The following is a 24324-nucleotide window of genomic DNA, read 5'->3' on the forward strand; positions in this document are numbered from 1 at the left end:
GTAAACACTTTTACAATGACAAATTTACATTTTACCAAGTTGAATACAAAATCAAAGTCTCAAACAATTCCATGAATCTGATGTAAAATGTGGAAAAACCTTTGCAAAACCAGATTCAAAGTTAAAAGGAAGTATGAAGCACTTAAAAAACTGGAAACAGTTTTACTAAAACTGGTACAAAATAACAAAGTCATTGGCACTTCTGCAAAACATGAAACACTTTTACAACATCTGATAGAAAATTACAGTCTGATACACTTCTATAAAACTTGAAAGACTTTTACAAGGTCTGAAACAAAATACAAAGTCAGGAACACTTTTACTAAATTTAAAACAAGTTTACAAGGTCCGATACAAAATTTAAATGTCTGAAACACTTTTCCAAAACTTAAACAAATTTACAAAGTCTGTTGTGAAATTACAAAGTCTGAAACACTTTTACAATACTTGAAATACCTCTACAACATCCAATACAAAATTACAGCCTTAAACAGCTCTACAAAACTTAAAACATTTTTACAAGGTCAGATACAATATTAAAGTCTGAAACACTTTTACAAAACTTCAAACAAATTTGTTGTAAAATTATTCTACAACTTGTAAATGTATAATTTATTTGAATCATGTTTTAAAATTGTTTTTAAATTTGTTCAGTGTATTGTTTCAGACTTAGTAGTTTTGTATCAGACTTTTTAAATTTGTTGCAAGTTTAAACATTTTTTTTTTTGCACATTTTGGGATTCTGTGTTGGATTTTTTTTGTCAATGTTTTACAATTTTTTTTTTGTCATTTGTTAAAGTTTCCTAATGTAAATTTATTTTATGATTTTTTAAAATGTTCTGGCTAATGTAAATTTGTTTCAGACTTTGGAAAAGTGTTTCAGACTTATTTATTTATTTATTTATGTATTTTTTAAAGATTTATTTTTGGGCTTTTTTGTGCCTTTATTAAACAGAGGAGGACAGTGGATAGAGTCAGAAACAGGGTCAAGAGTGGGGGTGAGACATGCGGTAAAGGACCTCAGGCCGGATTCGAACCCGGGCCGCCCGCGTACATGGGGAGCGCCCCAGACTTAGTTATTTTTTATTGCACTTGTAGGCCACCATATATGAGGAAAGCTATACTAACATGCATTGTCACATGTTAAATGATGATAATGTTATTTAGCAGTATAATAAAGACAACTAGTGTGCATTAACACGTTAAAATGATGCTAATGTAAGTTAGCAGCAGAATAAGCACAGCTATACTAAATGCTTTGTTAACATGTTAAATGATGCTTACGTCAGTTAACAGTATGATTAGGACATCTATACTTATGTGTGACGTAAAAGGGTTAAAATGATGCTTCTGTCAGTTAGTCGTATGATTGGTTGGCCATACTAACTTGTGTCGTAAACGTGTTAAAATGATACTAATTTAACTCAGCAGTAAGAATAGGACAGCTATACTAACCTGCGTCTTCACCGTATATTTTGTTCCTCCAGGTGACGTGGACCTGCTGAAGGAGGAGTGCCGTATGCTAAAGGAGGAGTGTCAGACCCTGAAGGAGGAGAACAGACGTATCTCTGAGAGGCTGCAGCTGCTCCAGAGACAGAGGACATGGTGAGGGGTCAATGACAGCTCACTCATCAGTAGGACTTAGGGGATCACCCACAGGAATACAGCCCGTCACAGCCAAGCACGTCATGTCTCATTTAGAAAAGACGGGCACCTGTTTAATCAATGCAGTCAAAAGTGTAATATCATACAAGGGGATTACATATAAGTGCTGCAATTATGAGTTTCATAATTTATTAGCAGATTGACAGAAAAATTAATCAACAATTTTGAGATTGAAATTTCATCTTTGAACTTGAAAACAATCTACCCATAAAATTAGTTGGAGAGCTGTTATGAGTACATCACACGCTCCTTCACAGCAGATGGGGAGCTGGGCATACTCCATCTGTTGAGGAAGATCTTGTGATGCATGGAAAGAAAGGCAAACTTTATTAATAGCACTGTTCAAAAAAAGATGTTGCACAGGACTTTTCTGGGAAGAAGAAAAGGGTGACTACAATTACCAGCTCCCTGATTAGTCCAGTCACAGTTTACATTTCACAAGTGCTTCCCACAGGATGAGGGTGTAACTGATAGGGACATGAAGACCCCTGGAAAAGTAGATACTGTTACAATAGAGTAGCTAATGGCTATTTAAATAAACAAGCCATGCACTGAAGTTGACCTCGGATCGCCCGGGTAGACAAGCTTGTCAATTAATCATTTCTCCCGGAGATTTTTGTGAAACATTGTCATAATTAGTGTATAATATGGCACGACGTGTTTTTGAGAGAGCAACATTGACCTTCAAACTTCAACCATCAGATCTAATAACTTCCTCTTTGAGTCTGAGTCGACTTGTGCCACATTTGAATATATTCTCTCTGCTCAAAAGAACTTTTCTTCTGCAGAGGCATAAAAATGGAAATAGAAGAGACGGAGAAGATAATAAATTCAGGAAATTAATCCATAGATTCTGACTCATAAAATAAAGAAAAGACAAATGAAAAGAATCTTAAGATGCAAAGATGTGCACTCGCCCTGGACTGCTTTGGAGCTAAGAAATGACAAACAGAAAGGGATAATGAACAGTTACTTAACAGGTCTCAAATAGGGATTGACAAAAATGAAAAATATTACAGACATATGACAACAATTCATATTTTTTGCATTCTTCAAATACAAGGTTCTACTGCTTTTCTTTGTTTTGCTTTTTCTGAATTCAATTAAAATAACTTTTGTTTTGAATTGGGACTGTTGATATGGTAAAAAAAAAAAGCCAAAAAAAAAAAAAAATTAAATCATGACAGTCTTTCTTTTCATTCTATTGATAAAACAATTAGCACATAGAAAAGAAAACTAATCAGTCCAGAAGTTGTCAGACTTTGTGCGAGCTGCAATGAAATTTCTGCTGTTTCTGACACAAAGCAAGAGAAATGAAGAAAGAAATGCTAACTAGCCCTTCTGTTTTCACATAAAAGAGCTAGACACTATTTCTCGCCTTGGATCACAAACATGACAATCCTATTCAAAGGCAGTATTTGAGCTTTCAATTCTTTTGTAGCTGAGTGTGTATTATTATTCCTTCCTCTTACTCTTTTCGTCCAGCTCCAGTGTGTACCTGTCACTGAAAGAGGAAGATGGTGGAGAAGGCACAGAGGGAAAGGAGACAGAGATTGGCTCCGACGAGGTCATGACGGAGAGCTACATGACCATGGCCCAGTCTGAGAACTGTCGCCTGGTAGACGCCTCCATCCAGAAGAACATTTCATTCGATGGGAAGCCTGTGACACCTACTGGCTGGAACGGAGGCATTGGGGAGATCTTTTCCCTGAGGGACCAGCTAAAGCAGGCAGAGGAGAAGGCCTCACAGGTTCAGAGAGAGGTATGATGAGTTTATAAAAATACGCACAAAACATGGACAGATTTGGGTCGAGCATATTTAGACACTATTTACAAAAAAGCACTAAATATAAAGAGTAAAATTTCCACCTGTGTGCTCTGCAGTGTGATGGTCTTAAGATGGAGCTGCAGGAGCTGCAGGTACTTTACGACAGCAGCCAGAGGGAGAGAGCAGAGCTGGAGGAGGAGCTCCAGCGCTGCAAGGCAGAGCTGGAGAAGCTGTCAGAGGGGGCTCAGGTAAGTGGCAGACATAAATAACACAGCCATACACATCTGGAATCATTAGAGGGAAACAAATTTAATTGACATGATAGATGATCAATTGTATGGTTAGTTCTGCATTGATGTTCATTCCCTATTAAATTATGAATGTGAATCATTGACTGTATATTAAGATGGATGGAGCAACAGTCACCTTCAGCCTACAGACAGGTCATAAAGCCCACCTACTCTATTTTAAACGATGGGGCTATTTGACTGAAAAACCTCTTTATCTTACGGGGTTGTTTCATAATAAAAGTCTTTTGCCAAATAACACATGGGGACTTTTACTGTGAAGAATTTGTCTGTGGTAAAATACGTTTATCATACAATAAACTGAGCTTAAGCATATTTGCTGCATAGCCAGTGGTGTTTATCAGTAATACTGTATACTGGGGCCCATTTGGCCTGGGGGCCGAATGCGGCACACAGTCTGTTTTGGTTGGCCCACAGCCAATTCTAGAAATAAAATGAAATATGGCCCACATGAAGCTTCTGCTCTAATGTACTGTTCTTTTAACTTCAGCACTAGGCAATGCTACCATATTGATTCTGTAGACAAACATTTTGACAAGAAGATTTTGATTAATAATGTCCTGATAGATAACTGCAGCAAATCCCTGAAATCTGACTGGCTGTTCCAAATTCCTGAAAATTGACTGTCAGCCATTACCAAGCCACTGAAGTGTGTTCAGACGGTAAGCATGTATGAACTTACATTTGGATTAGTCTTACTCACTTAAGTCTCCTCAAGACGAGGACTATGACTTAGAGGGCTGCATTGAGATTTGCGTTGGGACCCAACGCAAATCTCATGGGAGTGGGTGGTTTGAACTTTGCTGCGGGCGGAGAAAAAAACACACTGCGGGATCAGGATGTGGCCTAGCGACAGGATGATGGAGTCAACAAATGATGTAGAAAAGAAGCTCAAACAAGGTCTTTACAACAGAAAAAGAAAACAAGGCAAGTCTGACAAGTTTTGTTTCTGCAGACAAGCTCTGATGGAATAACAGATTAATATCTACTACTGAATACTAAATGGCGAGACAAGTACAGTTTCATAAATAATTTTTTTCAACTGAGCATAAACATTAATGTTTATGCTCAAAGTGGCTAAATGAGCTGTCCTTGGTGCTGGAACGTGGCAGATTTGACTGACAGCTGCCGCTCAGAGAGAGAGAGTGAGGGAGAAAGACGCTCTCCGTCAATGGTACGTGCTTTTCTGCAGCTGATTCTTTTTCTTAATCATTTAGATTAATAGGTTGTTTGCACTCACATGATCTTCTTGGCCCATTTTTGCACAAGGCACTGTTTTTAGTTTTTGATGTATTCCATGACACTTTTGTTTCCCCTTTACCGCCGGAACAACACCCGGTCTGAATCGCTATTAATGGCCTATAAAGTGACGTGTTTTCTCCTGCGGGACGGGAGAAGACACAAAATCAATGCATATCTATTACTGTGCGGGCGGGAGTGAACATACATATCGCAGGTGGGGGCGGGAGTGCAACACACATGTTGCGGGTACGGGTGGTAATGGTCAGAAATTCAGCGGGAGCGAGATCGGGATGAAGAAAACAGTCCCGCGCAGGGCTCTACTATGAGTGGACCCAACTTTCTTATATATTTCTGTATGTGCTTTGCCCTCATTTTGTCAGTATTTCTGCACATTCTCTCAAAGCTTATGGATGTCATTCACCATGGAGGTATTTTGGCCTCAGTATTGTACAACAGAAGGAGACAAGAAGGTGCTGTCCATGTTAATATACAGTTAATGTAAACTAACCGTAGAAGTAATTTTAAGCATTACTAGTGATGTTTTCTATGTGATGTACAATGCTTTTTTCCTGCTACCACACTGTCAACTAACACATAACACACCTCACATCACACCTACTGTATCCCGTGTCTGTTGAGCCCACTATTTCTGTGTCTCATACCGTAGCAGTGTATGTTTGGATATGAACTGACCTGGCCTGTCAGCCCATATCAGTATTTATTGTGTTCTTTGGGCTGGGGAACTCTCTCCCCCCACTGTGTCTGTGTTTAAACTTCCCAGTGACAGCAACAGCTTTGAATCTGTCAGTAGACGAAAACATTGAATCTGCTGAAAGGCATCCAGCAAACAAAACGGCTATTTTATTACTGAATTCTATGCATGTGTCAGATATTTTATGGGAAAGGTTTTCAAAGGAGCTTCATTTTTTCAGTCTGCTCTTTTAATAAGGCTCTGCATAAGTCCAGCAGAGTTTGTATTTTTAAAGTTTAACTGCAAAATTTTAACTTTAGAGGCTACAGCTCTAAACTTACTCCCCCTTTAATGTTTAATAAAATTGCATATTAGTTGTCTGTGAAGATTTTGAGCCAAACACTTGTGTGACACTTGAATGCACCTTGCACCTAGGACAGATGTGGTTTCAAATAATGTTCTGCAGGGATGATGTATTTTTGTAGACCATCCGGAAGTTAGTCCCATGCCGTTTCCCTCCATAAAAAGCAGCGTTGGCTCATAAAAGTTTATGATACTTTCAGGATTTGTTCGGCAACATAATCTCTGTAAGTGAACATGAGTTCTCTTTAATTGGCGTGTAAATGACAGAAGTAAATGTACCACACCTGGCATGCATGAAAAATCCTTTAACTTCAAGATGGTGCTATTTAAGTGCAAAAACAGCCAACTGAATACTTTACAAGCTGCTTTTCAAATGTCTTTATTGGAAAAAGATGCCAATGGCTCACTGTTAAAAATGACTCTATGTAAAAAAGCGTAAATGTTCTGTATGAAGTATGGTGGCATTATAATGTATTTTATGTGTGGTTCTTTGTTTTCTGTAGTCAGAACTCTGTGTTTTGTCTACAACAGTCGTAATGAGATGTCTCTGCGTTGTGTCAAACTGTCTGCCCGTTCCTGTCTCTGATGCTGTCCTTGTTCTCTGAATGTCCATGACCTCTCAGCCTGTATAACAACAAATTTAGCCAAACATTAAAAGACTATAAAGTGAGGATAGAGAGACAAAAATACCACCATATGCTTGTCGCAACCTTCATGCTGTATGTCTCTCTTTTTTTGTCACAATAACATCACACGCAGGCAGTAAATGCCACACAGGACCGCGCACACATACTCACATTGAGTTGATGTGTATGTCACCATAAAGTTATGCATTGTTTGTTTAATGGGAAGTGGAAATCACTCCATCATGACCCTACCCCTTTTATTTCACAGCCATGTCACTCTTTAATTTCTTAGTGATGGTCCATTTGTGTCGCCGTCACGCCATTTTTATGTGTGTTTTTATTATTTCGAGACTTCAGTTCATCCATCCATTCATTCCCTTCATTCCCATTGTCCTTGTCTTTGTTTTTATTTCCTCCTCAGAGATTCATCCATTCGTCTGAGCACCCTGTTCTCTCCATCCCCTTCATAGGAATGATTGTAATAGTGGCTGTGGTCTGGTGCTGGTTGTCGGAGCTGGCGTCCCAGAGGGCAAGGTATGAGAGGAGCTTATCTCTATCTGATGTGTGATGCTGCATAATGGTTCTTACACACAGATCAAGAGTCAATTCACCCAAATAACATGGAAATACTCCTGTAGTCATCCCACCATGAAGATACTTCACAGCTTAATTGATACAAGTTTTATCTATTAGACAGATTTGTCTTATCTCAATTCAGCAATCAACAATAATCAAAGCCCTGGTTACTCTTGATAATTCAGACACAATTAAAATGCCGTAGATTATCAAGATAAACCAGGGTTTTGATTCAGAACTCTTCTGCATGGCATACTTCAAGAGGCAAGCAAGCTTGTTTTAATGTTATTTGGATGAATTGACCCTTAAACAAAATCATCGCTAAATATCTTATTAAGTATCATTTATTATGGGAGGGTCTTAAATGCCAAATTTGCAGATAAAAATCTCCAGTGAGAAAAGTAGACACTTTTATAGAGCATTAATAAAAAGTGGACACTGGGCGGGTGGGCAGTTTGGCAAATTATAGCTAAATATTTCATTTGAAAGACACTGAATTAATCATTTATAGGACTGGATTAACATTTTTGGGGGAAAAAACTTTCAGGCTTTCTTGCAAAGAGTTTAAAGAGAAGAATATCAGCCTCATGTTTTTGCATTAGATATGAAACTACAGCGAGGAGATGGCTAACTTCAGAGGCATCTGGCTGCAGACCTCTATGATGGGGCATTTTGGGCTCCAACCCTAGCCCTAACCTTTAGGGTTTGGGTGCCTAACCGTAACCCTCTTTCTGATTTCCTTAGTTTGTGGTGTTTTAAATTAAAATTTTTGATTTTCATTCATAAAATTCTGCTGCTGTGAAAAATATCCACTTACCATAACCTCTGACAGCAAGCGGAAAATTTCATTCTGGTTCCAGCTTGGATTATGTATGTCACATCCTGCCCCAGAGGTCTGCAAAAGATAAGCCCAAACCGCCCCACCATAGAGGTCTGCAGCCAGATCCTCTTGGGCCAACGTAGCTAAGATTTGCTTTGTTCTGTCCACCTTAGTTCTAGCCCCAATGATACGTTGCAGGAATTCTGAGCTCGACTTCCTATTTCTCTGATTGAGCACAATACCAGTATGTCCCATTGTTACAAAACTCTAATCCTGACACTGGAGCGATTCAGAGATGAAAATGTGTGAACGTCCTCTGTTACACCTCAAACAGGATGATGTGATTATTCCTCTGCCTTCTACTGCCAAAGGACTGGAGGACAAAAGCCTCAGATAACATACACAAGCATATTTGGATAACTTTCTTAGCTCTGTATCAGTATTTACATAGTAATAAGGTCGTTTGTTAAAGGCGGTTTAGCATGACTTTATAAGTAGCTGTAGAGCCCAGTCAGAGCATTAACATCTTACAAACCATGCCGGGATTTAAGTCTCAGTGTTGTTTGCTGTGCAGTCTCATCCTCTTTTATAATGTGTTTTATTAATATTCATGATTCATGTGGGTCACCTTTTTAGGTTGTGAATAATTTCTGATTGACGTTGGAAAAATCAAATCCTTGACGCAATCAGATGGGGTACAGTGTGTTTAAAACACTGCTATTATAGACTCCAAATTAGCTTCATTTGATTACTAGTGAAACCTGGAACAGAGCAACATGTACCAGAACTCTATGAGGGTATTTTATAAAAGATCATTTTTAAACCACAACTAGTGTAATTCAATTTTGATGAATGCCTGATGTGAAAAATGTGGCAGTGTTTGCTAAATTGAGGGAGAATTCCTTTTAAACAGTAGCCTTTGGTGGTTAGCCATTATGGTTATCAACTGTACCCTCACACTGAGGAATGAGGTGGAAATCCATAGATTAACATTTAAAGCTCAAAAAATGGCATACTCTATTGTGTTTGTAAAATATACAAAAAGAAATGTACATAGTGGATTTGGTTGTATTTTAATGTTTTGTGGGATTCTTTTTGAATGTTGCTAAGCTACTTTTTAGTTAGGCAAGACATAGAAACAGTAGTTTCATAACTAAACTGTGTCCTGTCATTTTAAAATTTCTATTCTTAATTAGACTACTTTAGAGGTATACGTAGAAGTGAGGGCCTGTGTCCATCAATGCTGTTTTATGCTAGCAGCAGCCATATTGCACAGATGAACCTGGGGGAAAACAGAGTTTGACAAACTACCATCTCTCCAGTGGCATCTCATGGTAACATTAATATGTTTCAGACAAAGCTTAACAAGGAAGTAAACATTTTCTTACCTCTACATAGAGGACATGGTGAAGAACATGGGGAAATCTCAGCTGCTCTAACAGTCATGACAAATGACATTGGAATTTTCCAATTATTTTGTCTTCACTAGATGATTTGTGGATGATTTCATTGTTCAACTCTGGACCAGATTACAGACCAGATATGCTGGCAAAAAAACTAAATAATGGACATTTATAAAAAATAACACAGTAACACTTTATTTTAGTGGGCCATTATTATCTGTTAATTTTATAGTAATGAGTGGCCATTATCTCAAAAGTAAATTGGTAATTACCTACTTGGTAAAATGCCTTATAACTTGGAAATATGATATATTGAGAAAGTATTTACCTATTAATAATGTAATTATCAACCTATTCCTTGTAATATTGTGGCAACTCTCTGGTAATTGGTTGGCATTTAACCCGAACTATAACCTAACCCTATACCCAACCCCCAAACCCTAACCCCAATCTAACCCTAACCCTAAAAAAATACTTGAAAATTATGCAGGAAAGACACACCTTAATTTAGCAGGCTAAAATGAAGAAATTACCTGGAAATTATCAAGCAACTTATGTAGAACATTATCATCTTATTTTTACCACCTAATTACCTGAGAATTGCCACAATATTACAAGAGGTAGGGTAAGGGTTGAGGTAATGTTAAAACAAAACCTAATTACCTGAGAACTGCCACACTATTAAAAGGAATTACTTGATAATGTACACATTATTACAAGGGAAAGTACTTCCTCAATATTATCTGAGTTGTTACTCTGTAAAATACCAACTTATTACTAGGTAATTACCACCTTGTCTCTGATAAGGTAGTATCAGAAAATCCCTAGATAATTACACAAATTAATATCAAATTAGTAGGTAAATAGGGCCCAATAAAAGAAATTGCTACCAATAACACTTCTAGTATGAGATGATTAAATGCAGCTATCTGATTAAGTTAACCAGTCAGTAGAATGACATCATAGTAAGCAGTGCTTCATCATAGATATGGTACTGTCAGTTAATTTGTTCTGATCCAATTCTGAAATAGACATAGGTAAACAATGTCTAACATGAAGAATCTAAGTAAAGTTTAAGCTCATCTGACTACGGTGTTTTTATTCCAACTACCTCTACTGCTGTCACAGTCAGCAGCAGTTGCCAGCTCAGCTATGGCAGCAACAAATCATCAAAACACAAATCGGCTAAATGCTTCCTCAATTAATTTCAGAGTTCAGTGCTAAGCTAGTTTGCATTGTTAACTTCACAGTACTTTTAGTTGAAAACACTGTTAAACTTTTGCACCTGTTAAAGTCACTTCTCCTTTAACTACCAATCAAAATCAAGACGTCTGATCGCAACAACAGCGATGGCAGACAAGAAATGAAACTAACTTTTCTTTTAAAGCCCAGAGCTACTGGAAAAATCAAGGCATTATTCTTTTACACTGTTTTTAATGTTTTCCTGATTATATTTCATGAATAAATGAAATATTAAGCATATGTAGCTTTTTAAAAGCTTATAGGTTGACTTGTGTGACCTAGTAGAGAACTGTTCTGAAATAAAGACATGAGCACTGCCGGCACAAAAGCACTGATAACGGACACAGGCCTTTTAATGTTTTAACTCTAGATGGAACTGGGATAGCTGTTTATTCTGACCTCAGATCTTATGCTCATACTACATGTTCGGAGAATTACAATCACACTCATGCTGTTTTAAAAAGCCCAAAGTGTTTTTCCTAAAATGTCAAACACTTCAATTAAAAAAGTCAATAATCTCTGCCTGATTCCTGTCCTCTACGTGCCTCTAACACTACTGTGTTCCTGTCTTGCTTCAGGGGAGTGAGGTAGGTTGGAACTCCATTTTGACTATCACTGCAGCCACAGCAGTGCTGCTCATGATGACTAGCTTGTTGAGAGCTTTCGTCCGATGTTGACTGGATGGGCAACAACTGCACAGGGACAGACGTCTGCTTTAGACCAGCCCTCGTCGTCTCCAGCCACGTCTATAGACTGAACTGGAAAACTCTAAATGTGACAGAACTGACAACTGCATCGTAGAAAATTTATGGAAATTATGTGTTGACTGAGAAGGTACTACATGCACGCACAGACTGAGAATGAAGTGCTCAGTAGGATTTGAGATTGAAGGGTGGTTGTGATGATGAGTCGACCTGCAGAGAGCCCTCATGAGGACTGATCTCACTCCGCTAAATGTATGCCAGTGCTGTGTCATCCCCTCTGTGTCTGTGGATGTTTCTTTCCTTTGGCTACAAATGTGTTAAAGGGAGGGGGTGATTTTTAATGTGGTTTCATTTACTTTAACATTTATTTATGTATTAGTTTGTTAAAATATTGTCTTTAAGAAAATAGAAACATGAAGTCTGGCCTTTAATGCACTGAAATCCCCAAAGGGTGTAAACATGCCTGTAAAATATTAACAGAAAAGTGGTTTGTTTGTGATAAAGTTGTTGTAAATGAGTCTGCTTTTAAATATTTTGTTGCTCTTTCCAAATACTCTGGATGAATTAATGTTGTCCTGCCTAATATATCTCGCCCCACACACTTGGATATCTCTCCCTCTCACCCCCAATGACATACAGTATTTTACAAAGTGAGCAGGAATGGCTAACTGATCTCCTGTCAGTTGAAGCTCGGTGTGTCAAGCCGATGTTTAACCCGATGTCACCCCTGAAGACTGGAGCTGCTCTTCTTCACAGTGGTGTTTTTTAAGGTTCTGCACTTTGCTCCAGGCTCTGCCACTTCTACTCTTGTCTTTTGTCTGACTCTGTAAAAAGATAACTCCCACCATCCCCTTTAATTATCACTTTAAGCAAGATGCCAGAGAGGAAGCTCTGTATTTCTGCTTCATCTTATTTGCATTTCAGTCTGAATATCTTTCAATTTCATTGTTATACTGAAGTTGTCTACACATTAGATAATTTCCAACCAATTTTTAAAATGTAGAGGACCACAGACGTAAGGACAGTTTCAACCAATTTTTTAACATAATATTCTGAATGCACAAACTACACAATTTGACCACCAGCACACGTGCTGATTGCTGTAATGACTTCACAGTGGTGATTCCACAGATACAAGAGTTTGCAAGAACTAGCATGAGCAAACATGACTTTAGAAGAAAAACAAAAATATGGAGGACAGTCGGCATGCTCAGTTGACTGTCCTGGTGTGCTTTCTGTTTTGCAGAATAAAAAAAAAAAAGGCAAAAATACAGAGAGAATCCTGGCTGAGAAGACAGCATAGCTGTGTTTATGTGTTTAAGCCCAGTTCAGACCAAAGAGGAGTTCAAACTTACAGCTGCCGCTTTGCAACATTTTAAGAGCCCGTCAGTTCACACCACTGCAACTGGAGGAGACTATGTACACTTAATTTAAATAGATTTATTTAAGTTACTGCACAATAAATACGGCACTACAAGAGGGACGGTATTGCATATTAACTGTTTTCCCCTGTATCTTTATCATCTTGATAATGCAGAGCATCAAACTACAGTCTACAATTTCTGCTCATCACTAATTCTTTCGTCATAAAGTGTGTCTCAAATCACATACTTCTGTTAGCATACTGTTTTACAGTACATTTAAATGCAGCACAGAGCCTTACTCATAGCGGGTTAGGATAGTCTCAAATAGCCCACTGCCATTTTGCTCTAACAGGAAGTGACAAGGGTGTAACTTTCTATTTTTTTTGTAACAGCAAATTATGAATCAACATTAGGCATTTATAATCCAAATTTTGCAAATATTTTCACTCATTATCACATTATTTTCTTGAAGAAAATTATTTTATTTTGCCTAAAGTAGCTACTTTTTCTTGATTGAAATCTGCAGCCATTGTTAATAACATGGAAGCTAGCTAGTGCGCTAATGTTAGCTAGTGTGCTAGTATGCTAATAGCACAATACACGCTACCATGCCATGCCATTTGTTTAGGGTGCAAAGTGTCTTATTCTTGCACAGTTTTGAGTGTGTGAGTAGTATACTCATGTGCACTATTTATTATTTCGTACAGAAGTATGCAATTTGGGACACAGTGATAGTGTGGCAGCAAAATTTCCCAGCATGTATAAACAAAAGAATGCTTTGCTAGCTCTGTCTTGTTATAATCAAATATTTGGGGAGAGTGAAATTTTTCCCATGGATAAATTTAGTCATGACAGCCTTGAATTTCTCATGTATTAGGTCATATAGTGCCATATGTTCTGCTTACGTGCAAAACTGCCGGAGAAGACGGGAGTTAAATTATTTCCAAAATTCACAGCATGATTTATCTAACAAAATAGTTCACTTCGAACAAACATTTTTTTGATGTTCATTAAGTTTTACCAAGTATTCCATCCCCTTTTTCCTATTTATATGCATGCAATATCCAAAAACCAGCTGTTTGCGACTTGCAGGATTTGCTGGCCTGATTCAAGCTGCAATGGTCCATTTGAGACAGCTGTAACTGTTGCTAGTGACGTTCTACAATGGTCTTGTTGTCCCGAGTCTTTAGTCTGAACTGGGCTTAAAAGTAAGTAACAACCAGTTGGTGATGGCGTGCTCACTCTCATTAAAGGTAATTTGACTTGGAGTCATAGACAATCAAAAATGTTTTACATATATTACAGATCAAGGAGTCTCTGACTGGATTAGTAGCAGTTAAACAATTGTATTGACACAATTTAAACAAATAATCAGTTGCAACAAGCCTTAAATTGCTTTATGTTCTCCCCAGTCATTTTGTGTGGGGGATTAAATCGTTTGAAAAATCAGACCTAAAATTGTCTAATGTATAGTGAGCATTAGCCTTACAGTGGTTTGCTTTAGTTTTTTATGTGCTAGTTAATTTATTCCTGTTACTTTGGGAGCAAATTTGAAGATGCTTGAACTAGAATTTTTCAATGATTCCCATGAATTTGGCTTTTACTGTAAAGATGTTATTTGTTCTCATGAGCGGGATAAAAGTGGCTTCTTTTTCCAGAGTGTTATACTTCTTTCATTCATGGAGATTCTGTTACACCTCCATTATACCACTGACTAAAGTGAAACATCACGGCTACTTTCTTGTGTGGGCATTTTACAAACGCAAATGGCTCCAAATATGTAAATAAAAATGCGTCAGAAAATTGTAGTTTGTTAAAATATGAACAAAAGTGTAAACGTACATGTGGACAGACTCTGATTACTGTTTACATTTGTTAAATGTCTTTTTTTGTTGTGAGGATATTTTAAAACAGCATGCTAAGAAACTTCTAGAAGCACAAAAGAAAACTTACCTTGGTTCTGTTCCTTTGTATTTCATGTAAATAGGTGTGACATACAGTACTATAATGGGAGAGATATTTCTTAAATCCATTTGTACTAGCTTTGTAGAAAGTTGATTCTATTTTGAAAGAGCATCGTATATTTGATAGCCAAATTATAAGCTGTGTAAATGTTTATTTATGGTGAAGTTTATAAGAGGAACTGCTCGTGTAGCTGATCATTTTATGTACCTCTTTGTTCAAAGGCTGAAAAGTCATTGCATGCATTTTGATTGCATTTGACCTTAGTTGCCTGAGAGAGCAATACAAGCCTGTTTATTTATTTCTCTTTATTTCAGAAATGTCTTGCAGTCTTCTGAAAAATTTGTTATTAAATACTACGTTAATAATCAATGCCTGACTAATGCTTTTTCTGCATATGAACACACTAAGAAGGTTATGTGCCACTGGACTGCAAATGTTGTCACTGTCTCTTTAAAAAATTATCAGTTTGCAATAAAAAATCTAACTCCCATTGATTTCAATGGTACATAGGTGAATGTTGTCTGAATAGAGGGTTATTTTTATCATTTATGATCTTATTTCATGAAGCTATCATACTTTCACAAGCTCCTATATTGCAGTGTTCCTCTGCTTGTTGCTTTGCATATTGATAGCATTGTTGTTTTCAATATAGTTGTGGCTATTTTGTTACCTGGAGGTCTATTTTGTACTGTAAATGACTCGAGAAAATAAATATACTCACACTGCATGATGTCTGAGAGCCTTCTTTTCTCAGCTGGTGGCCTCACAGGCAATCACAGTGTTGGGGGGTTTAGGGTATCATCAAGTCCCATTCATGAAATCACCAGCAGTCGACTGGAGTGAGAACCGTCTCCCTGCTGGCGTCACATTACACGGGTTGTATGTGTATTAATAACCTTCACTCCAGAGACATGACATAAGCTCAAAGACATCTATTCTTTACAGGAATTGGTGTGTCAAAGTTGAGAAACGAGGGCCTCTAAACTACACTCATTACCACACTGGCACAGCTCATGCTTTACTGAGTTTAAATGTGTAACTATTTATAAGTAGCTGAAGGTGCAGGCCTTATCATTGGCTACAGTAAGAATAAAAACTCAGCCAGCTACCTTCTCTCATCTGAAAATTTAAGGTCAACTAGATTCCTTATTCAGCAAATATTTCTGAGTTTGAACTAAAGGAATGAAAAGTGTCTTCACAGCCAAGCTGTCAGATCCAGATCAGTGAGTCTTAATCAGCTGGGCCTGGCCGCAGGCCCATCTGTCCAACAACTTCACCCCAAATCCCCTTGTAAATATTTAATCCATTCAATTGACAGACTAACAAGTGGAAGCTAATTTAATAAGGAGGAAATCTGACTGTTAGAGCGGCCATGGCCAAACTCTCTGAGTTAAAAGGTCAAGTGAACAGCTCTAAGATTTAGTATTTTTTTGTTCTAATTAAACTTCATAACAAGGCTGAGACTGGGTTTCATTATTAAATTAAAATAGCTACCATTTCTTAATCAAAATACAACAAATACTGAGTTGATGGAGGTTGATTTCGTAGTTTTATTACCTCTTAGGTTGTGTAAAAATTCGTACATGTTAACAATATCCATCATATTTTTTCCCAAATTTTGCATTAACTTTTAAATCAATCCAATCCAAATCAATCAAAGACCTGATCGTAGATTAAAATACATATTAATTTTGGGAAATTTAACCATTTCATTGTCAGTTTAGGTTCAAAAAAATATTTTTGAAATGTGAAAAACACAAAAAATTAAATATTTTTTATTCAGTGCCACTAAAAGCATTCACCCACTTGGATATTTTACCCTTCTATTGGTTTTACAAAATCAGTCATGGTAAATGTAATTTTGCTTTTCTGACATTAAAAAAACTGATTTTAAAGTGAAAAGAGATTTCTACAAAACAATGCCAATTAGATTAAAATCTGAAATGTAAAATAAGTGATTGCATAAATATTCACCCCCTTTAAAGTGACTGACCTAATTCAGCAGAGGTCCAGCCAGTTGGTGCTAGTAATCTCACAATCACTTGAGTGCAGTGAATGTGTCTCAGGTGATTGAAGTATAAAGATACCTATGTTTGAAAGGTCTGTTAATCAGTATATATGGCTACCATTACACCATGAAGGCAAAATAACACTCCAAGCAAGAGAGGATGTTATTGACAAGTATAAAAAAAAAATGTCAAGGCACTGAACATTTCCTTAATAATCACAGTCTTAAATACATAATTAATGAGCAACAATTTTAATTTCTTGTGCATTATTATTTTGTTAAATTTTAAGATTATAATAAATTGTTACACTGAGGGTGTTTGTGGCTACAAATGGACAACATACATAAATAGCAATAAAAATACTAAACAATAAAATATGTCTCCACTTTATTTGCAATCATTTTTCAATCAAGATCATAAATATCAAATATTGATTATTTTTTTAAGGAATTTAACTCTTTCAATGCCAGTTTAAGCGAAAAAAAAAAAGATTTTCAAAATGTGAAAAAAAACAAACAAAAGAAAAATGAAATATTTTCATATACTACATGCAAATTGGATTTCCTTGAAGAGGAATATCACAGTTTTGGATAGGATAAAAAATATCTTTAATTTTTATGCATGATTATTTAAAAAAAAAAAATTAATAAAGTGTTACAATAGTGCTCCTCCAGAAAAAAACATGCAATTTCCCCATATTCCGCCAAATATGGGAAAAAGGCTGATATTTGGCAACAAACAGGGAAAACTGCAAATTAGAGTCAATGACTCCAGAATGAAAGCCTATCATCATAAAATGTTTCTCTATTGTAATGTCTGGGAGATCAAAATTGTGGTTTTAATGGGTTTCAATTGGGGATGCACGATATAATCTCTCTGGTATCGGTATCAGCAGATATTAGCTTAAAAAGGTAAATATCAGTATTGGCAGATATCAAAATTTCTGCCCATGTTTACATCTGATATTTTGCCTATTTCAGCATATATTGACTTTAAATTTTGTCCATATATACTAATAAATAAGTGGAGTTTTGGGCTTATTCTATCTTTATCCTCATTCTTTGAACGTCAAAGTGTTTTTTAAGGACTACAGTTTGTTTCCATGGTCATCCTCAAACCTTAAAGTGTCTCCAAAAGGACTGAACTTTCTTGTCTGAAAGGCATGTTTATATGTCGGTACTGACATGGCTAAAATGAATCTGTAAATATTGGCATATTGGATATCAACAAAAATCCAATATCATGCATCCCTAGTTTTAATGGGACATTTTTGGTCGTGAACGTCCTGAGTGTAAACGAAATGTGTACAGGGCTTATTATAGACCTGTTACAGGTTCTGCTAATACAATTTCAAAAAACATATGGTCCAAAAATTTAATTATTAGTACTGACAGTCAAAATAATCAAAAAAGAAAAAAAAATGACCAAAAGTGCCAGAAAAAGGCCTCGACACCCTCTAAGGGAAGAGCATCTTCTTGTGATTTAACAAACAGTAAAAGAATCCTACAGATATGACTTCCTCCTTAAATAGATTTTGTATTTTGATGGGAACATTCCTGGTAAAATAAAGGTTAAATTAAAAAACAAATCCATATTACAGTCTCATCAGAGACAGAAGAAAAATACTCCAGGGTCTGATTACATGGTGGCTGATAAACATTGGGACTCTGGCTGCAGTGTCCCCACTGAGTATCCTGAGAATGCCGACTGTGTGTGTCACCGTTATTCTTACCTCCCACGACTCCATCAAAAAGGGTGCTGGCATCTGGTGTCACTGCCATGTCACCTAATGCTGAGTCACAGCACCAGCACAGCTCCTGAACCTGCAGCAAACATGCTATTTGTCAGAAATGACTCATTTTGTATATAGTAAGAAGATTGATTTTGCTTTGTACACAGTGACAACTGTCCCGGTGTATTTCTATACACGGCCTCATCTTCAGTCAATGGGTGCTGTCATGTTGTCACTGAACTGAAACAGAGGTGCCACTAATTTGTTTCCAGAAAATCCAGGGAGTCATTCTGTTTTTTTCTAGAATAAAAACTCTTCTAAAACATTAAAAACTGAATGTTGACATATTATTAATCACCCAAGGAGAAGTCGAATCCTAAAACAAGCCATCATAAAAGTCTAAAATGGGCTTTACATATTGACAATTAACTTAATGGCTCTTAAACTTCAACTTTACAACCATCCTGAAGGAAATTTGTCCTGTGGCAGCAACAGGACACAAAAGATACACAAGCTAACATGCAGCAAGCTACTGCAGCTTCTTGAGATTACTTTTAACTTTCAGGCTTTGACCACTGGAAGGTACCCTTTTCAGTTAATAGATTAATTAATGCAAATATGCATAAGAGGTAAGGCATTTAACCACCAAATTTGGGTCCTGATTTTTCATTAAGGAATCGATGGTGGGTGCTGAGGCTGGAGCAGCAGGCAACCACTGCTGAAGGGCACTAATTTGATAGAAAAATCAAATAAGGTCAACTTTGGGGTGTCCGTTTTGCAGACAAATTCAGTAAGTGGTTCCTGGTTTACTGTCAGGAACCACCATCCCCTCCTTATATAGAGTAATAAGTACAAATGTGAATATGAGGTGAGGCATTTTACCACAGCAAGCTTTTTAACAGTATTTGAGTGCTGTAAATAGGTTAATTAATAGGTTAATGTATATATAAGGTGAGGCCTTTTACCGGAGTGAGCTTTCCTACAGCATTTGTGTACGATAATTAGATTAATTAGTACAAATGTGAATATGAGGTGAGGCATTTTACTACAGAGAGCTGCCTTACAGCATGAGTTCAGTAAATACAATAGGAAGTGCAAATATGCATAGGAGTTGAGTAATTTTACCACAGTGAGTTTTCATACAATATTTGAGTACAGTAAATAGATGCATTAGTGTAAATTTGCATATGAGGTGAGGGGTTTTACCACAGTGAGTTTTATAACTGTATTTGGGTATAATACATAGATTAAGTAGTGTATATGTGCATATGAGTTGATTCATTTTACCACAGTGAGCTTCCCCACAGTATTTGAATACAGTAAATCGATTAATTATGCAGATATGCATATGAGTTGATTCATTTTACCACAGTGAGCTCCCCCACAGTATTTGAATACAGTAAATAGATTAATTATGCAGATATGAATATGAGTTGATTCATTTTACCACAGTGAGCTTTCTTATAGTTTTTGATTACAGTCAATAGATTATTTACGCAAATGTGTATATGCTGGGAGTCATTTTACCACAGTGAGTTTTCTTACAGTATTTCAATTCAGTAAATACATTCATTAGTACAATTTTGCATGAGGTACAAGGTTTTACCACAGAGAGCTTTCATACAGTATCTGAGACCACTAAGTAAATTTAAATGTGCATATGAGTTGAGTCATTTTACCACCGTGAGCAGTATTGGAGCAGCAAGATGATACAGGATATTTTACATAAAGCAGGGCTAAGGTGCTTGTTACATAAAAACTGTTATCTGACTCTATGTCTGTTGAGTCGTTGTTGTGATCAGATTAACTCCATATATTTATTTGTGACAAAGGTTTAATAATTGATAATCCCACACCTGTCTTCTCACTGACCACATAATAAAAATAATTTAATCTTAACCAGGGTTACTGATTATTTTATAATAAATATATGAACATTTTTGGGAGCAGGTGCCCTTTTATTATTCTCGCCCCTGCCCCTCAAACACCTTGAGTCCAAAACTGCTTTAAAATAACTGAACACATATAATTACATATTTTTAGCTGATGGTGCAGATATATGACACCATTTTCAGCCAAAATTCTAATTAACCGGTTTTCCTTAAACTCAATTATACTCCTTTAACCTCTCCACAGCTGGTGTTGACCTTTGCAACTCTGCTTAGAATTGCATTTCACCCATGGGTGGCAGATAGCTGTGAAACACACGTAATGCAGTTGCTTCATCTTTATCAGGGTGACCTCATCCTGAAAATGTTCCTCGCTAGGGCCTGTGTGATGGAATTTTATGTGCTAAAAAGCCTACTTTACGGTAATAATCCTTTAGAGGAAAACAACTTATTGAGACAGAGGCCCAGGGGGCTGCACATCTCACCTTCTTTTCTTAGCTCAATTGTTCAGCAGCTTGGACCCTGAGTGTGACACACATTCTCAACAATCGTTCAGCCCCCAGACTCCCAAATAGGAGCGCCTAAAAATACGGATGATACGCTGCTCGGGGTCTGTCCAATCACTGCCCCCTCCTCCGCGTAAACCGACCCCGACTCCCGTTATCCTTACGGATGAGCAAATAGACTATGATCACAGAGGCTGAGTGACGCGGCCCAGGCTCCTTTATAAACCAAACTCTTTCCACGCTCAACAGTCAAGTTACACACGCTTAAGAGTCAAGTCTCACACTGCTGCTCCAGCTCCAAACTCCATTTTTCAAAAACTCTACTCGAGGCCATAAAGAAAGGAACGACTTACCAAGAGGGTGCCAATTAAAAAAAAAAAGCGGACGACCAGCTGCCTCGCTCACAGTGAATCGGATCATTTCATCCATCACTGTCCCGTCACACGCGGCTTCTTCACGAGTACATCCGAAAAATCCCCGAGCTGCTTCTTTAAACTCCTCCAAGTTTGAACTGAGCGCGCGCTTGCCACCGACCTGCGAAAAGTTTTCTGCGCCTGCCGAGCGAGTGCCACCGAGGTATAAAAGTGGACGACGAAAAAGTAACCATGATGAGCAATAACTACGGCGAGGACCAGCTGCCTCCACAGTACTACCAGGGCACCGAGTTTGGGGAAGAGGAGGACGACGAGATGCCAGCCACGGAGAAGGACCTGGCCGAGGACGCGCCATGGAAGAAGATCCAGCAGAACACCTTCACCAGGTGGTGCAACGAGCACCTCAAGTGCGTCAACAAGACCATCGTCGACCTGCAGAAGGATTTCAGTGATGGCCTGAAGCTCATTTCACTCTTGGAAGTTTTGAGCCAGAAGAAAATGTACAGAAAGCACCACAACAGACCCAACTTCAGGCAGATGCAACTGGAAAATGTCTCAGTGGCACTGGAGTTCCTGGACAGAGAACACATCAAACTGGTCTCAATAGGTGAGTGACACTTCACCTCTCATGCAAAAACAGCAGTGCTATGCACACATGAAAAGTTACAGATGGAGAGTAGTTTTAAAATAACTGACACATATTATTCAGATAGCGCTGATATCTTCACAAACACATACACATTGTGTAGCTGCTGTGTTGGTGTGTTATCTGTCAGGTGAGATGTTCACAGGCCTCTGGAAAGCAGCACTGAGCTGAGGTCAACAGCTTATTGGAAAGTTGGAGCAGAGGTGCCACTGTGGTCACTGACTTGTGTCAGGGCTAAGGCCTGGTGACTGAATAGCATAGAATAGAGGTATCTTATTGTTTTATATATATATATATATATATATATATATATATATATATATATATATATATATATACACACACACAAACAAACAAAAAGAAAACATGTATGTACACATAAGTGTTTTGCATCAGAGTATGCATTGTGAGCTTGATTTTGCCCCCCCCATCCCCTATGGACAAAGCAACAGCTCTCTTTACTGATTTTGTCCTGTTACAATGCCACACTGTCATTCAGCACAGTGGTTTCCAACCTGGGGTCTGGGACCCCCTAGAAGAAGCGCCAAAGATCTCAGAGGGGGCCGCAAGGTTTGGCCTACTCTGAAGCTGTCAAAATGAGATTTGCACATATGAAGTAAAATCATGATACAACACTTAACAGGTTTATACAATGGTCTTTTGGCCAGAAAAAATCCTATAGAGCCATTTTCTTGAGGTTTAATAATGAAACAATTAAGTCAATGTTGATTTTTAGCAACAATGTGTCAACAATTATTCGTGTTGGTCTCTTGGCGGGCTCATAGGAAAAATGGTTGGGAACCACTAATTTAGCAGATGTTTTTTGTCCAAAGCAATGTATATTAGAACAGTTGTTCATGATGTCAAGAGCCTTACCCAAGAGCCCACACTGGACATGTCCTGACCAGGATTCCAGCCCCTGTTCTCCTGTACCAGAGTCAGCGATGTAAACCACTGAACCATCAATCATCAACATAAGCTCAACGCCCACTGTGGGCCTCTTACATTTACAGCTTGAATTGTTTTTTAAAGCTCCTGTAAGAAATTTTTGACTAATTATGAAACACTTTGAAATGAATTTTGATAACTCTATATGACCTACCAAAGAGAAGATGATCATTACCAATAAGACTGACTATTTCTTTGTTATTTCAACTCTAGAAACTGCTGACATGGGGTAGGTGTCACTGCTGAAACACTGAATACATTTTCCACAATAAATATCCCCAAGGAATGAAAACATTGACTGTTAAAACAAAGCTGTAGGTAAAAAAAAATCTTAAACAAGTGCAGGATTATAGATATAGTAATTATGGCCTTTTCGTCCACATGGGGTGCCAGATTTGACTGCTGCTCACAGGAGCTTTAAGTTGCATTTTTGTTGCATTTTTTTTGCTTTCTTTTAAGAGCAGAATGAATCACATATACAGAATCCTTAGGAAAGCAGAAATGAAGTAGTTTCTGAAGCATTCTGTTAATGGCTCCATCTTACACCTACCCTGCAGCAGCAATGTATTTAGACACGAAAATAACCATAAATAAATAGTCAGTCGTCATAACAATGGCCTTGTTTGCTTTAGTGGTTCATACTGAGGCAACAGCATCAAATACATTCCATTTCCTAACCAGCTAAAACTCCTTACAAGAGCTTTAAGATTCTCCTGCAGCAGCAACACAGGCTGGAAATTCACTAGGACCGTGCTAATGAGAATGATGCAAGTTATATATGTGGGCAGCTTCGTCACACAACACAAGCAGACAGGCACACATACACGCTTTTTCTCTAAAGGTCAGGGGTCTGAACAACTCACTGGGGCTCTGGGTTGACAGCCTATTGCTGTCTGCAGAGAGGCAGCAGAAACTCCTGCGAGGTGAGGATTAACTCCGCTGGGATTTTGGGGGATCAGACTGTGGAACAGAAAGCTGAAGCTACAATAAATTGTTGTGGATATCTGTCACATCCACAAAGTCACCAGAGGCACGCTTTACTCCACCAGAATGCCACCTCTTAGAGATATTCAAGGAGAAATCTATTATGGAGAGTACAAGTACTGTAAGATGAAGAGTTATGGCCTAATTATGCACCTGTAGACAACCCCACAACTCACACAGCAGAAAAGTTATTAACATTTTGACAAAGTATTTTTTCTGTTTTGGTGACTAATGATGCCGCCACACACTTGAGTGAAATTCCCGGCGTGGCTGAGGCTTTGGCCGCCAGACTGTGAAGGCCAAAGTGTGTCCATCTCTTTTAGGCTTGTGTTATTATATTGCTGGAGCCTCTCAGTGGTAATCTCAAATCCCAAGAGGGGCTAAGGTCAAAGCCCCAGCTTTTACCTGAAAGTATGTGTCCAGGAAAGTGTGTTTAAGATTAAAAATGTTAGTATGTGTCTGGAATAGTTGTCCCAGGTGTACACAAACCCACTAGGTC

At 37.8% G+C, this 24324-nt stretch overlaps 2 protein-coding genes across 3 annotated transcripts in view; both read left to right on the forward strand.

The window, feature by feature from the left end:
• Nucleotides 1–15462, forward strand: part of LOC121515078 (coiled-coil domain-containing protein 136-like) — a 40224-nt gene extending 24762 nt beyond the window's left edge. Inside the window, exons 6-10 of the mRNA XM_041795662.1 lie at nt 1488–1605; nt 3151–3427; nt 3550–3681; nt 7085–7197; nt 11283–15462. Of these exons, the coding sequence (XP_041651596.1) occupies nt 1488–1605; nt 3151–3427; nt 3550–3681; nt 7085–7197; nt 11283–11295 (653 nt within the window). The 3' untranslated portion in view covers nt 11296–15462. The remainder of the gene's footprint in view (nt 1–1487; nt 1606–3150; nt 3428–3549; nt 3682–7084; nt 7198–11282) is intronic.
• Nucleotides 15463–21084: 5622 nt separating this feature from the next.
• The window catches only part of LOC121514966 (filamin-C-like), a 28772-nt gene continuing 25532 nt past the window's right edge, over nt 21085–24324 (forward strand). For both annotated transcript variants that reach the window (XM_041795448.1, XM_041795449.1), the window contains exon 1: nt 21085–21854. In XM_041795448.1, coding sequence (XP_041651382.1) covers nt 21479–21854 — 376 coding nt within the window. In that variant the 5' untranslated portion in view covers nt 21085–21478. The remainder of the gene's footprint in view (nt 21855–24324) is intronic.

This window comes from Cheilinus undulatus, linkage group 9 (assembly GCF_018320785.1).
Source record: "Cheilinus undulatus linkage group 9, ASM1832078v1, whole genome shotgun sequence".
In the NCBI taxonomy this organism is placed as follows: Eukaryota; Metazoa; Chordata; class Actinopteri; order Labriformes; family Labridae; genus Cheilinus; species Cheilinus undulatus.